General features: G+C 40.7%; 1 protein-coding gene across 7 annotated transcripts in view; it reads left to right on the plus strand.

The window, feature by feature from the left end:
* arhgef18b (rho/rac guanine nucleotide exchange factor (GEF) 18b) overlaps positions 1-14,214 on the plus strand; it is a 99,341-nt gene that overhangs the window by 38,518 nt on the left and 46,609 nt on the right. For all 7 annotated transcript variants that reach the window (XM_058072731.1, XM_058072732.1, XM_058072730.1 and 4 more), the window contains 2 exons: positions 8,320-8,387; positions 11,378-11,423. In XM_058072731.1, coding sequence (XP_057928714.1) covers positions 8,320-8,387; positions 11,378-11,423 — 114 coding nt within the window. The remainder of the gene's footprint in view (positions 1-8,319; positions 8,388-11,377; positions 11,424-14,214) is intronic.

Below are 14,214 nucleotides of genomic sequence, written 5' to 3' on the forward strand. Positions count from 1 at the left end.
ACCCGCCCTTAAATGACCATCCCAGACAGGAAGAAATGTGGGATTACAGGATGACATAATCCGTGACATGTTCATGTTTCATGTTTTCTGGCGAAATTCTTATCATTCCGCAGTCAGAGCAGGTGATGCCTTTTTTGCTCCTCCAGTGCCCTGCTGGAATGTATGGGGGGACCATTCTTGGCTGTCTTTCTGGGTTCTGACCGGTCTCTCTGGGTCACATGATTGTGATTGTGCTTGGCAGGTCTACCAGAGCATAACAGACCCACCCCCCGCCCCCCTTGGGTTCTGGGTCTCAATCATCACACCTTGTTTGGCATAGACCCTTCTTGCATGCATCACTGCTTTGCCTGTTTTTGAGGATTATGGCTGCCTCACACATCATGGTGGTGTTTTTTTTTACTTTGTGGTTGGTGATCTGATTTGTCAGGTAATTGATGAAGACATAGTACACTAGAAACACAATCCAATCCTGGACAATATTTTCACATGTATGTATTCTCCCATTTCATATTTATCATTAAGTATGTATCCTCCCATTTGAAACAATGAAATGTCTATTCCAATGTCAAACTGTCACCATTTCTATCTTGATGGCGTTTTTTTACTCTCTACTTTTCTGGTTGAAGACCCGAGAGTGATGCCACAGTCCATTTCAGTCCAATTTATGTAGAAATAGATTTTTTTCCCCGTTTCAACACATATAAATGAATTAATCTGCAATATGTTTATGATGGTGGGTTGCAGTGGGGTTTTAGTTGACATCATTGTCAATGTCATTGTCATCATTGGCTATGATGCATGTGAAAAAAAAAACAAAACACCCTGAAAATAATCCTGGTCCACTCTTTGGACATGACACCTTACTTTAACAAGTGACAATGTTTTTGATTGGTGGTGGACAAAAGTATTGGGACAGTTCAATTAGCATGTGCCTAACTTCCGGTGTACAGTCGTCCCTCAATTTCATTCCAGACCTGACCACGTTAAAAGAATGTCCAAGGTATAGGATTCGATGTTAATAAATGGAATATTTTGGTAGTTGGAGCATAGAAAACCTGTTTGACATTGTAAATACGGGTTTGAACATTATTAGAACTCTGTCGACATGAAATAACACCCTTATAATCGCCTTTACACTCTTATTATTCATTGTTCACACCACATTGCAACTCCTATACAACCGAGACTTGAGACGGCCGCTAGCTTGCTAGCAAATAAACAAGCTAGCGGGTTTAGGATGATCAGTATGTATCAAGGAGTGAATGGCAACCTCAAGCATTTTCAACAATAGCAATTATCACTGTCAGGATGGATAGGATCAGGAAGGAGGATGTAGGATGTAGTGAAGGAGGTCATGAGGGTAGTTGGTGTGAGAGAGACAGATGGAGGAGATTGGTTTGCTGTGGCGACCCCTGGAGACAAAAGCCCAAAGTGAAAGAAGAAGCAAATATCACTGTTTAAAAACCACAGTTTTGACCCATTTTTTTGTGTGTGCATGCATCAAGGCATGTTGGGGGCCTCGTCTGCTACTACGCAGGAAATGTCTGTCACCTGAAAAATGAATGAATGAACTAGAATCTAATTTATAACCATCTCGATACGCACGATCTGCCTCTGGAACAGCATCAAAATGTCCAAAAACTTTGATTATTTTCAGTTCATTTTGGAAAAGCCAACTTTCTTGGCTTTCATAGACTGTTCATCAACTGATCAAAAGTTTAAAATGTGAGCTAAAATAACAACCCTGAAATAGTAATCCAATTTCAAAAAAGGAGTGAGTAGCTGTGCCATTTTAGTAAATGAGCTGAAAAATGGCTTTGGACTAGCTTGATGCCAGTGTTTCCAGGACTAGTGGAAATGTTGCTCCAGGTGGTGAAAATGGCTTCACGGAGGGCACGCACTGTCTGGAACTGATGTCCGTTTTTGTAAACGTCCCCTGCCATCCATCCACAAATGCTCTCGATTAGACTTAGACAAGGGGAGTGAGATTATTCTTCTGGAAGAAGTCCTTTGTGAAGTGCAGTGTAATCATGAGGGATGCCCCCTGCAACATCTCCACATAGCCGACTGCTGTTTGACGCCCCTGCACAACCCAAAGCTCCATTATTCTATTTAAGGATTATGATGGCACCCCCTCCACTGTGCTGTGTGGACAAACATCTCAGGTGGCCTTGAAGGAGACTAGGCCTTTGAAGACGTTTTTTGTTCTTGAAACCCTTGTCAGATGGTTTTGACTGAACCAGTAACAACCGAGGATGGTGCTGTGTCTTGACGGACAGCCAATGGCATCCTCCTCAGGGTCAGTAGCCACGTATACATGGACCCAAATATTCCAATTGCATTTGGTTTATTTGCTGAAACGGAAATAATTGAACCTTTGTATACACCTCATTCCGAAAGAAAAGTGCCAATCTGAATGAACATAATGAACACGAGGGTGGAATATTCCTCTCCCCAATCCGATTGAGGTATCTTGTACCCGCTCAAACGGAAAGTTGTCAGGGTGCCTTCTTCTTCGTGGTGTTTTTCTTCTTCTGTTGTTTATTGGCGGTTGGCAAGCAGCTTTCGTGTGCATTACCGCCATCTGTGGAACAGAATCTAAACTCTTCTATACTTTATTCACAAGTCCAGTTTTATTAAAAAAGAAAACATATATCTATATAAAACATGTCCTGAGTTTAATTATAAAATATTATCAAAATTGAATTTGATCTTTTCCTGTTTAAATTTATCCCGGGTGCGTTCTTTCAGCGCATGCTCAGATATGACGTAACACGCAGATCCAGACGTTCTTCACTTTTAAAAATGGAGGCCAGCAATCGGCACTAGACTGCTGTGGAAAGTTTGTTTTTGATCCAAACTAAATTTCAAGACTGGACCAACGAAAAACTGGCAATACGGAGTTATTCCAACAAGTGAAAGAAAAACTCGGGGAAGTCGGTATCACCTGATGTTGATGTTTACGCTTTACTGGGCATGCCCGATTGACTATTCTGTTTGATTATAGCAGTGCATGTAGACAAGAGATTGGAATATTCTTTTCCATGTATACCATTGTTTTCAGAAAGAGAAAAACACCTTATGTGGCTAGTGACATTTTTTACGGTCTACCACTCGACTTTTGGGACCAAGTTTGACCTACCAAATCTTACGGTGTCTGGCAAGCTGCGGTTACTATGGAGTCAGCCATGGCATGTCTGAAATGGAAAAATCTCTTCTCTCATTCCGTGTGGAAGTGGTCCCTGCAGTAATCCGGTATCTTGAGTAATGTGGTATAAAAAAGAATAATAGGAATGTAAAGGTTACTTTTGGGGAATTGAGTGAAATAAAAGCATGAGTAAAATGAGGAAATACGTTTTTTTTTTTTTTTTTGAAGACACGACACGACATGAGGTCAGCGTCCCTGAGAAAAAGACAAGGGCTGCTGAATGTGCTCATGTTTCACTGGAAGAAAGCACCCCTTCTTATCTACAGTGTTGCTCAGCCCGCATTGCCAGTGAAGATAACACACGGCGACACATTCGCACTCAAATGGTGTTATTGCAGGAAGGGCATTTAATTGCTTCTTGTTGATGCATTAAATTGCTGAGAGCAGGACAATGCACGTCAATTATTTCGTGTGCCAACAAAGGAGAATAGTGTGCCGTTTTCAATGCTGTCTTTTGCAGCCTCGGCCTTCTGCTGTTGTAAAGTCAGCCAATGCTGTCTGCTGTGTTGCTGCTTTTAATGGGCACTCTGTGACATTTGGAGTGGTGCAGATTGCTTAAAACACACAATGAACCTGTCGGGGCCGGGGGGGGCTTACTCTTACTCTTGTTATGTCTACTGTATTGATAATACGAATGTAAAGCCATTTAAATTGGCAAGGAAGTACGCTCTCCAGAAAAATCAACAAGGAACTGCAAACACAAAAATCTGTTGTTGCTTTTATGTCTTATTTTCTCTTATTATGTCTAATATAGGCTGCACGGTGGACTAGTCATTAGCGCACAGGCCTCACAGCTAGGAGACCCGAGTTCAATCCCACCCTCGGCCATCTCTGTGTGGAGTTTGCATGTTCTCCCCGTGCATGCGTGGGTTTTCTCCGGGTACTCCGGTTTCCTCCCACATTCCAAAAACATGCTAGGTTAATTGGCCACTCCAAATTGTCCATAGGTATTAATGTGAGTGGGAATGGTTGTTTGTCTATATGTGCCCTGTGATTGGCTGGCCACCAGTCCAGGGTGTACCCCGCCTCTCATCCGAAGACAGCTGGGATAGGCTCCAGCACCCCCGCGACCCTCGTGAGGAGCGGTAGAAAATGAATGAATGTCTACTATATTGGGTAATAGGAGTGTAAAGGTGACTGTAGGGGGATTATTTTATGTCGAGAGGGCTCTAATAATGTTTGTATTTCAAAGATTGGAAGCTTCACATAACTACAAAATTTTTCCTTTTTATTAATACTGAATCTTCCACAATTGTCGTGGTCGGGTCTGGAACGAATGAACCACAATAAATGAGGGATTGGTGTACAGCACATCTTTGCCACAGCAGACTATATTTATTTTAATTAGGTGTATTATTGTGGGTGTCAGTCTGCTATATGAGATGTAGTTTTGTAAAACTAAAGTCACAATATCGGGGGTAAAAGTCATCATTTTATAAAATAAAATCACATTTACAACCTTATTTTATTATGATGACTTTGTTACAAAATGTTGTGTAACTTTGTGACTGTCTTTCCTGTAAATGAAACGCTTCTTTACTGATACACTCCTTTTGTAGAAGCCAAGCCCCAATGTGTTTTGTTTATATTCTCATCTCACATGCGTGGCTTTTTTTTTTTTTGCCATCGGCCTGCTATACGTCGTGCTACCGTCACACTGTGAGGTGGTCTGAGTGCTGATAAGAGCCGTGATATCAGCAAACAGAAAAACATGGTGTCCTTGCTTATCTTTGGCTAATCTTTTACCTCCACCAAGCAAAATTCTTGTCGTTACAGCTGGAGCACCATCACCGCTCTTTCCTAAAATGGTTGCCTTTGGGATATTCAGGGATGACGCTGGAATTATCTTGTTTTTATGTGCAGATCTGCTTACCTGTCAGGGTTCTTATCTTTTTGTTTTCTGGCCTTAGCAAATATTGTTGCCCTCCTCTGTGTATTTGAGCTCTGTTGAAGATCTGCAAGACAAGCCAAGGTTCCAATTCTCCAGTGTAGGTAAAAATGTGATCTTGTTTCTGCTGAGCTCCTTTTATGAGCTCCTTTTACGTAACTATTGAGTAATACTGCAATAGTGTCATGAAGCCAGTTTATGTTGACTTTTCCTCAGGCGTGGCCAGAAATGGGTCATAAGTGACCAGATAAGTGGGAAGGATTTCAGTGAGGATTTGAGCTACAAATGGAAATGGGAATCTTGCCATAGAGTCACTGCTTGCATGGCTGGAATTGCTGCTTTTGTCCTCGTCTTTGTAGGCTGCAGAAGAGAAGAAGCCTTTCGGATCAGCTGTTAGGGGAAGTTGCTGGTATGGTTGGTGTTGGTGTTTACATTGTGTTGTTGCCCGGAATGCTGACTCTGACACGCGGCCATATAACCGCATTCAAACAATAACCTCTTTGCATCGCGCTACTCTACTCTATGAGCCCTCGTCCTGTGGGGGACGGTGTCTCCCACTGCACTGTAAACTGTGATGCCACAGTAAAATTGGCGCGGGCTGGTTATTGATTTCAAGGTATACCTCTTCTTCTCTCTCTTTGGGCTTTTCCCTTCAGGGGGTGCCACAGCAAACCAATCTCCTCCATCCAACCCTGTCTTCTGCATCTGTCTCTCTCACACCAACTACTCATGTCCTCCTTCACTACATCCATAAACCTCCTCTTTGGTCTTCATCTATGCCTCCTACCTGGAAGCTCTAAACACAGCAGGTATACCACGGTGTGAAAATGTCAGTTTCTAAAGTGCTAAAATATTGCATCATACCATCCTAAGGTATTAGAGAAAGTGGAGGCCCAGCAAGGTCACTATCTGGGAATACATGGTCATGTCCTGTGTTAAAATACGCTAATACAGTAGACCTCGGCTATATCGGACTCGGATATATCGGAAGTTCACTCACAACAGACAGATAAAAAAGAACCAATTTTTCTGTAATGCATTTCCAATGAAAATTCATTGCATATATCGGATTTTTTATAACGGATTCCGCCTATTTCGGACAAAATCTCCAGTCCCGTTCCAATGCATTTCCATTAAATTTCCCTCGCATATATCGTATGGCCGCATCGTGGCGCTCCGATTCGCCGAATCGTGACAGGCCGCTATACGACGTCATTTGAAGCGTTTGCAGCGTTGCCTGCGCGTCCAGGTACATTGGAAACATAGTCAAGGAAGTGCCTTTTTATAACGGATAAAATCTGATTTACGCATATACCAGATATAAATCCGGTATCTGGAGATTTTGTCCGAAATAGGCGAAATCCGTTATAAAAAATCCGATATATGCAATGAATTTTTATTGGAAATGCATTACAGAAAAATCGGTTCTTTTTTATCTGTCCGTTGTGAGCGAATTTCCGATATATCCGAGTCCGATATATCCGAGGTTTACTGTAATAAATAATACATTTTATTTGTATAGCGCTTTTCAAAATACTCTTCACAGAAGAATGGAGTTGAACAAAAGCAAGCAAACAGAGCAAAAGATACACCAAAATACAACATTCATTCGTTAATACACAGTCAAACCATGAGAAAAAGCGGGGCGGGGCACAGCAGTCGGGTATAAAAAGTTAGACATCAAAAACAGATTTAAAGAGGTGGGTTTTTTGTTGTTTTTTGAAACTGGGGTCAGATCATGGAGGGCTTTGTAGGTTATGAGAAGAACTTTGAAGTGAATGCGTTGGGGAATGGGAAGCCAGTGGAGGTTTTTGGGGGACAGGGGTAATGTGTTGACGGGAGCGGGTGGAGGTGAGGAGGTGGGCAGCGGAGTTCTGAATATATTGTAGTTTGTTGAGGGTTTTGGAAGGTGTACCGTAGAGAATACTGTTGCAGTAGTTGATTCTGGAGGTGATGAATGCAGTCCGGGTTAACTGTTTGATGTGGGGTTCAAATGAAAGGGTAGGGTCCAGGAGGGTACCAAGGTTGCGGATGAGCGGGGATGGACTGAGGGTGGCGCTGTCAAATTGAAGATAGAAGGGTGTAAGGGTGGGTGTTGTTATGTTTTTGAGACCAATGATGATAATATCTGTTTTGTCACTATTAAGTTTAAGAAAATTTAGTTCCATCCAAGTTTTGATATCAGTTAAGCAGTTGGTGAGGGTGGAGTGGATGTTGGAGTTGATGGAGGTGGTGGAAATGTATAGTTGAATATCATCGGCGTAGCTGTGGAGTAACTGTTTTTCAAAAGCTGTGTGTTTGTGTGTGGATGGGTAAAATGGTGCAGAAATGTGTGCGGTTATTTTATGATTTTAACCTTATTTAACAACAGAACTTTGAACTATTGACATACAGATGTACGTGGTGGACGCACAGCAACCATGATGTGTCCTGGGCTGATTTTAAAGCTAATGTACACATCATTGTACATCTGTCTATTGATGGTGGAGTACCCAGCATCCTTTGCGGGAGTTGCAGGATAGATTTACTATCCCCTGAAAACGACTCAACACAGCCATTATTGTCTATGGTAAATAGCTGGCAACGAGAAAGAGCTAAATCGTCTTGCTTCTGATCAGGCATGGTGGAGGTAGCATCGTTGTCTGTGTGAGCACAAGTGCTGCTTTCATTTTGCATTCGACACATTTTTTTAGCGGCACACTTCATTTAGTTAAGTCTTTGTGTATGTGTTGCATTAGCACGGCTCTTCAACACATGCCCACTTACAATGGACCCGACTCTCTGTAGAGAAGCTTCTCTAGCGTTGCCATTTATTTGTGCCTTTTTTCCCCGTGTGTTTCAGACTACACCATTATTGTTCAACCGGCTTTTCTCTCTGCTTGGTTGGAATCACATGTTGCATAGTAATGACTGCATTTCTGTGACCTGGGATCTGTCTACCTTTTTAGAATTAAGGGTAAAGTAGCCAGATGACATTGGTGTCAGTGTTTTTATCATCATATTCTTTTGAATTCAACTCGTAGAGAGAATACTTGTTTTTATACAAAATGTTTTGTATGAAAAGAAACCTGCAGTTTATTACCAGAAAAAGCAATAATACATTTAATAAAGATGCACATCCACTTACAGTACATTCAAATGATGTTTGAAAAGGTATTTCTTTAAAAAAAAAAAAGTTCTGTTTTGACATTATAGTAGTTTATAAGTTGTTTTTGTTTTTCAGATTGTGCTGTGAATGTTCACAAGAGCTGCAAGTCTCTGCTGGGTGAGTGCACCAGCACCAAGAACAAGGTAAACACTTCACTGAAGCGTAGACAAACAATGGATGCAGTCCAGTGGACCTGCCCAAGTAGCCTAAATACAGTCATGGCCAAACCCAATTATTCATTTTCACCAAGTCTGCCTCTGTTTTTACAGTATGAGGGCAATTTGCATATACTCCCAAATGTTATGAAAAGTGATAAGCTGAATGCCAATAAAGTCCACCTTTGTCATGAAATTAAACTTAATCCCACCAAAATACATTTCCACTGCATTTCAGCCCTGCCACAAAAGGCGCAGGTGACATCATGTTTTGTTATAATCTGGTTAACATAATTGAAATTGAAAAGGAAACACATGCAGTTGTCATTGCTTGGCACAGAAAGAGCTTCACATTTGCTGTGAGTAGAATGGCACTTAAACCAACCGTTTGTCAGATCATGCAGGAGAGACGTTCAGTTGTTGTGTTTCTTTTGGCTGTTTCCTGATTTCGGAGTTGCCACAGCGGATCTTTTGACTGTCTCTGAAAATTGATTTCGCTGCGGGATTGGAGCACCACCAGTGCAGCTCTAGCTCAGGAATAGTAGCAGTCAGTAGTGATACAGGTAGTGGACTCCTGAAGACCGGCGTACCATTTTCTCTGTTAAATCCCCTTTCTGATTGTTTGGGGCATCCAGAAAAAAAGTTTGTCCAGATAAGAAAGGGTGAGCGCTCCAGTCAGTCCGTAGTCATGTCAACAGTAAAACTTCCTGAAATCATTCATGTGTAGGGTTGTTTCTGAGCCAAGGGGGTGGACTCACTCACTATTTTGCACAGCCATGAGTAAAGAATGATACCAAAAGAACATCCCAGGGCAACTTCTGCCAACCGTCCAAGAACAGTTTGACTAACAATGCCTTTTCCAAAGACAAAAGTGGCAACTAAGTGACATGGGGTAGAAGATAGTCACAATGTATATACCAGGGGTCTCAAACTCGATGTACTTGGGGGGCCACTGGAGCTCGGGTCTGGGTGAGACTGGGCCGCATCAGGTTTTCCAAAAAAACAAAAAACAAAAAAAACCCAAAAAATTAAAAAAAACTTCGCTTTGGTTCCAATTTTCTACAAGAAAAGCTCTGATAAAACATTCCACTGTTCTCAAATATCTTACTTTTTATTTTTCTACACAAAATAAGATGAAAAATAAATAAACAAATCAAGAATAAAGAAAATTAATCAATCAGTAATAAATAAATATATATTATAATAATAATAAAACGGCAAATAATAAAAACTTAAGAAACCACATAAAGTTGGTGGGTAGACAAATGATTTTTTTCAGATTAAAATGAACAAAGCATTATTAGAGCCCTGTAGACTTGACAAAACACGACTATAGTCACATTTATACTCTTTTTATTTACAACATATTGCGCAACTGCAGGGTCTTGAGACACATGCTAGCTCGCAAACGAGAGAGCTAGCGACCCAAATGGTAGCCTTCAAGTTATTTTCTTTAAACTTAAATAGCCAAAAACTTACCACTTCCACACGGATAGGGAGGATAACTATTAACAGTTATTTAACCTTTAACATGAACATTAATCAAACGTAATAATTTTTTCTGGGTACATGATACCATAGAGCATCCATATCATAACTTGCGCAGGCCGCACTAACATTAAACTTTCATATCAAGACGGGGGCCTCAAACTAGTGTCCATTTGGCCCGCGGGCCACATGTTTGAGACCCCTGGTATATACCATCTGACAAATGTAATCTAAAAATGCTGAAGCAGCTAACTTTATGAAAACCAACACTTGTCACTCTCTAAACCTTTGGGCACCCCCGTATGGTCGTCCCTCGTTTATGGAGGTTAACCGTTTCCAGACTCGAACGTGAAGTGAAATTCAATATGATTCAATGAACGCTTTGAATCATCTGCGTATGAACTCAAAGAGTTCTCCAGCCAGTAGCTCACAAGCTACCATTAGCTTAGAATAAATTCAAACCAATGCTGGAAGTTGTAGAGCGTTTTCTGTGAGGGTTATCATGTGTAGCTGCTCAACTCAATAGAAAGGGCAGAAAATTATCATGATAGGTCCCCTTTAATTGTTCGAAATGGAGTGGAGAAGAAGGACAACAAAGCCACTTCCACACAGAATGAGAGGAGAAACTTTTTTCACTTGATGTCAGCCATGGCATGTCCGATGCCCAGTGACCAGTACATAAAAATTTATAGTTTGTAGTGAAAGACAAGTTCTGACTGGAGCAGGCATGATTATGAACTCTTCAATCATACAATGAGTGCGACTTTGTAGGAGTGTTTTCGGAAGATAGGACCTTGACCATCATTGCACAACCTTTTGATACGTGCACGCTACTTTAAGCTTATAAACAGTCCACCTGGATTTGTGCTATTTTATCTGTAAAAGTGTCATATAATGTGTGTGTGTGTGTGTGTGTGTGTGTGTGTGTGTGTGTGTGTATATATATATATATATATATATATATATATATATATATATATATATATATATATATATATATATATATATATATATATATACATACATACACAAAACTTGTAATATACAAGAATAGTCGGAAATTCACAAGAAAAAAAAGACTAATATAGGATTATGTACATTAAGTACAGGCACTGCCTGAGACAGCTATGAAAAGGGGTATGTGACCGTTGGCCTTGGCCATGTGGAGGGGGCGGGGTAAGGAAGGTGAAAGGGAGAAGGTTTACATGACAAAGTTAAGATTGAAGTAGTAACGTACTACAAACATGATCGTGATTTTGATTCTCCAAATCTCCAATTTTTCTCAATGTGGCCCTCGTACTGTCATACATAGACAAACATTAAAAGTGCTGTCAAAAGTCAAATTAGTCATTCTTACAATAGTCTTTGAAGACATATTTTCACGCTGTAAGAAGTCACAGTCACAAAGTATTTGATTTTGGTTTTGCAATTGACGTGGTTAGTGAGACGGCCTGGACAAATCTGATGCTGTGTTTCTCTATTCCACACAGAGAGATTCTTTATCAAGGACTGGCCTGTCTGGCTCCCCTAATCTTGGTGAGTATAAATCAATTCATTTTAAAGTTCCACCATAAACAACCCCTGGCAAAAATTATTGAATCACCAGTCTTGGAGGACGTTCATTCAGTTGTTTAATTTTGTAGGAAAAAAAAGCAGATTGCAGAAATGCCACAAAACTAAAGTTATTTAAAACTGCAACTTTCTGGCTTTAAGAAACACTAAAATAAATCAAGAAAACAAGGAAAAAGGAAAAAATTATGGAATCAACCTGTAAATTTCCATTTCCAAAACGAACACATGCATCAAATTAAATCTGCTCATTAGTCTGCAGTTAAGAGTACTCACACCTTGAGCTGTTGTACCATGAGGACTGACATGAATCATGGCTCCAACGCAAGAGATGTCAATTGAAACAACGGAGAGGGTTATCAAACCTCTTAAAGAAGGTAAATCATCACGGAATGTTGCAAAAGATGTTGGTTGTTCAGTCAGCTGTGTCTAAAATCTGGACCAAGTACAAACAACATGGGAAGGTTGTAAAAGGCAAGCATACTGGTAGACCAATGAAGACATCAAAGCGTCAAGACAGAAAACTTAAAGCAATATGTCTTGAAAACAGAAAATGCACAGCAAAACAAATGAGGAACAAATGGGCAGAAAGTGGAGTTAATGTCTGTGACCGAACTGTAAGAAACCACCTAAAGCAGGGGTCTCAAACTCAATTTACTTGGGGGCCACTGGAGCTCGGGTCTGGGTGAGACTGGGAATCAGGTTTTCCAAAAAAAAAAACAACAAAAAACGCATTTATTAAAAACAGAAAAATGAATACACTTTGGTTTAGATTTTCTACAATAAAAGCTCTGATAAAACATTCCACTGTTCTCAAATATCTTACTTTTTATTTTTCTACACAAAATAAGATGAAAAATAAATAAACAAATCAAGAATAAAGAAAATCAGTAATAAATCAATATAATAATAATAATAATAATAATAAAACGGCAAATAATAAAAACTTAAGAAACCACATAGTTGGTGGGTAGACAAATTATTTTTTTCAGATTATAATTAACAAAGCATTATTAGAGCCCTGTAGACATGACAAAACACGACTATAGTCACATTTTTACTCTTTATTTACAACATATTGTGCAACTGCAGGGTCTTGAGACACATGCTAACTCGCAAACTAGAGAGCTAGCGACCTAAACGGTAGCCTTCAAGTTATTTTCTTTAAACTTAAATAGCCAAAAACTTACCACTTCCACACGGATAGGGAGGATAACTATTAACAGTTATTTAACCTTTAACATGAACATGAATCAAATGTAATATTTTTTTCTGGGTACATGATACCATACAGCATCCATATCAAACTTGCGCAGGCCGCACTGCCATTAAACTTTCATATCAAGGCGGGGGCCTCAAACTAGTGTCCTGCGGGCCACGGGCCGCGTGTTTGAGACCACTGACCTAAAGGAAATGGGATTTACCTACAGAAAAGCTAAATGAAAGCCATCGTTAACACCTAAACAGAAAAAAGCAAGATTACAATGGGCTAAGGAAAAGCAATTGTGGACTGTGGATGACTGGATGTCATCCACAGTCCACAGTCACATATTCAGTGATGAATCGCGGATCTGCATTGGGGAAGGGGATGATGCTGGAACCTTTGTTTAGTGCCATTCCAATGAGATATACGTATGAAGACGACTGCCTGAAGAAAACCTGCAAATTTCCACAGTCACTGATGATATGGGGCTGCATGTCAGGTAAAGGCACTGGGCAGATGGCTGTCATTACATGTTCAATAAATGCACAAGTTTATGTTGACATGTTGGACACTTTTCTTATTCCATCATTTGAAAGGATGTTTGGGGATGATGACATCATTTAAGATGATAATGCATCTTGCCATAGAGCAAAAACTGTGAAAAATTTCCTTGAAGAAAGACATAAGGTCAATGTCATGTCCTGCAAATAGTCCGGATCTCAATCCAATTGAATATTTTTGGTGGAAACTGAAGAAAATGGTTCAGGCCAAGGCTCCAATCTGCAAAGCTGATCTAGCAACAGCAATCAGACAAAGTTGGAGTCAAATTGATGAAGAACACTGTTTGTCACTCGTAAAGTCTATGCCTCAGACGGCAAGCTGTTATGAAAGCCAGAGGTGGTTCAACAAAGTACTAGTGGTGTGTTTGAGGGTTTTTTGTTTGTTTGTTTTTCATGATTGTGTAATTGTTTCCTCTGAATTGAGTGATTCCATATTTTTACCTACTGCTTGATCTAAAAAATAATTTGTTTTTGACAATTACAACTTTTTTTTCTTGATTTATTTCAGTGTTTCTTAAAGCCAGAAAGTTACAGTTTTAACTGGTGATTCCATAATCTTTGCCAGGGGTTGTAGCCCCACGTTTGCTTTCATTTAGAACTTTCAGGCAGATCTTTAGAAAGGCAGGATAGAGAGCAAGAACGAGAGGAGAAAGCGTACCTCGCCCGGATGTGGGATACCGGGGCCTCACCCTGGAGCCAGGCCCGGGGGAGGGGCTCGCAGGCGAGCGCCTGGTGGTCGGGCCTTCACCCGTGGAGCCCGGCCGGGCCCAGCCCGAAGAAGCAACACGGGATCTCCCCCTCGTAGACCCACCACCTACGGGGGCAAGCATAAGGGTCCGGTGCAATGTGTGTTGGGTGGCGGTCAAGGGCGGGTGCGTAGGCGACCTGGTCTTCGGCGGCCAAATCTGGTTCTTGGGACATGGAATGTCACTTCGCTGGTGGGGAAGGAACCTGAACTTGTGCGAGAGGTTGAGACATTCCGACTAGACATAGT

The sequence above is a fragment of the Doryrhamphus excisus genome, chromosome 5, assembly GCF_030265055.1.
Source record: "Doryrhamphus excisus isolate RoL2022-K1 chromosome 5, RoL_Dexc_1.0, whole genome shotgun sequence".
Lineage (NCBI taxonomy): Eukaryota > Metazoa > Chordata > Actinopteri > Syngnathiformes > Syngnathidae > Doryrhamphus > Doryrhamphus excisus.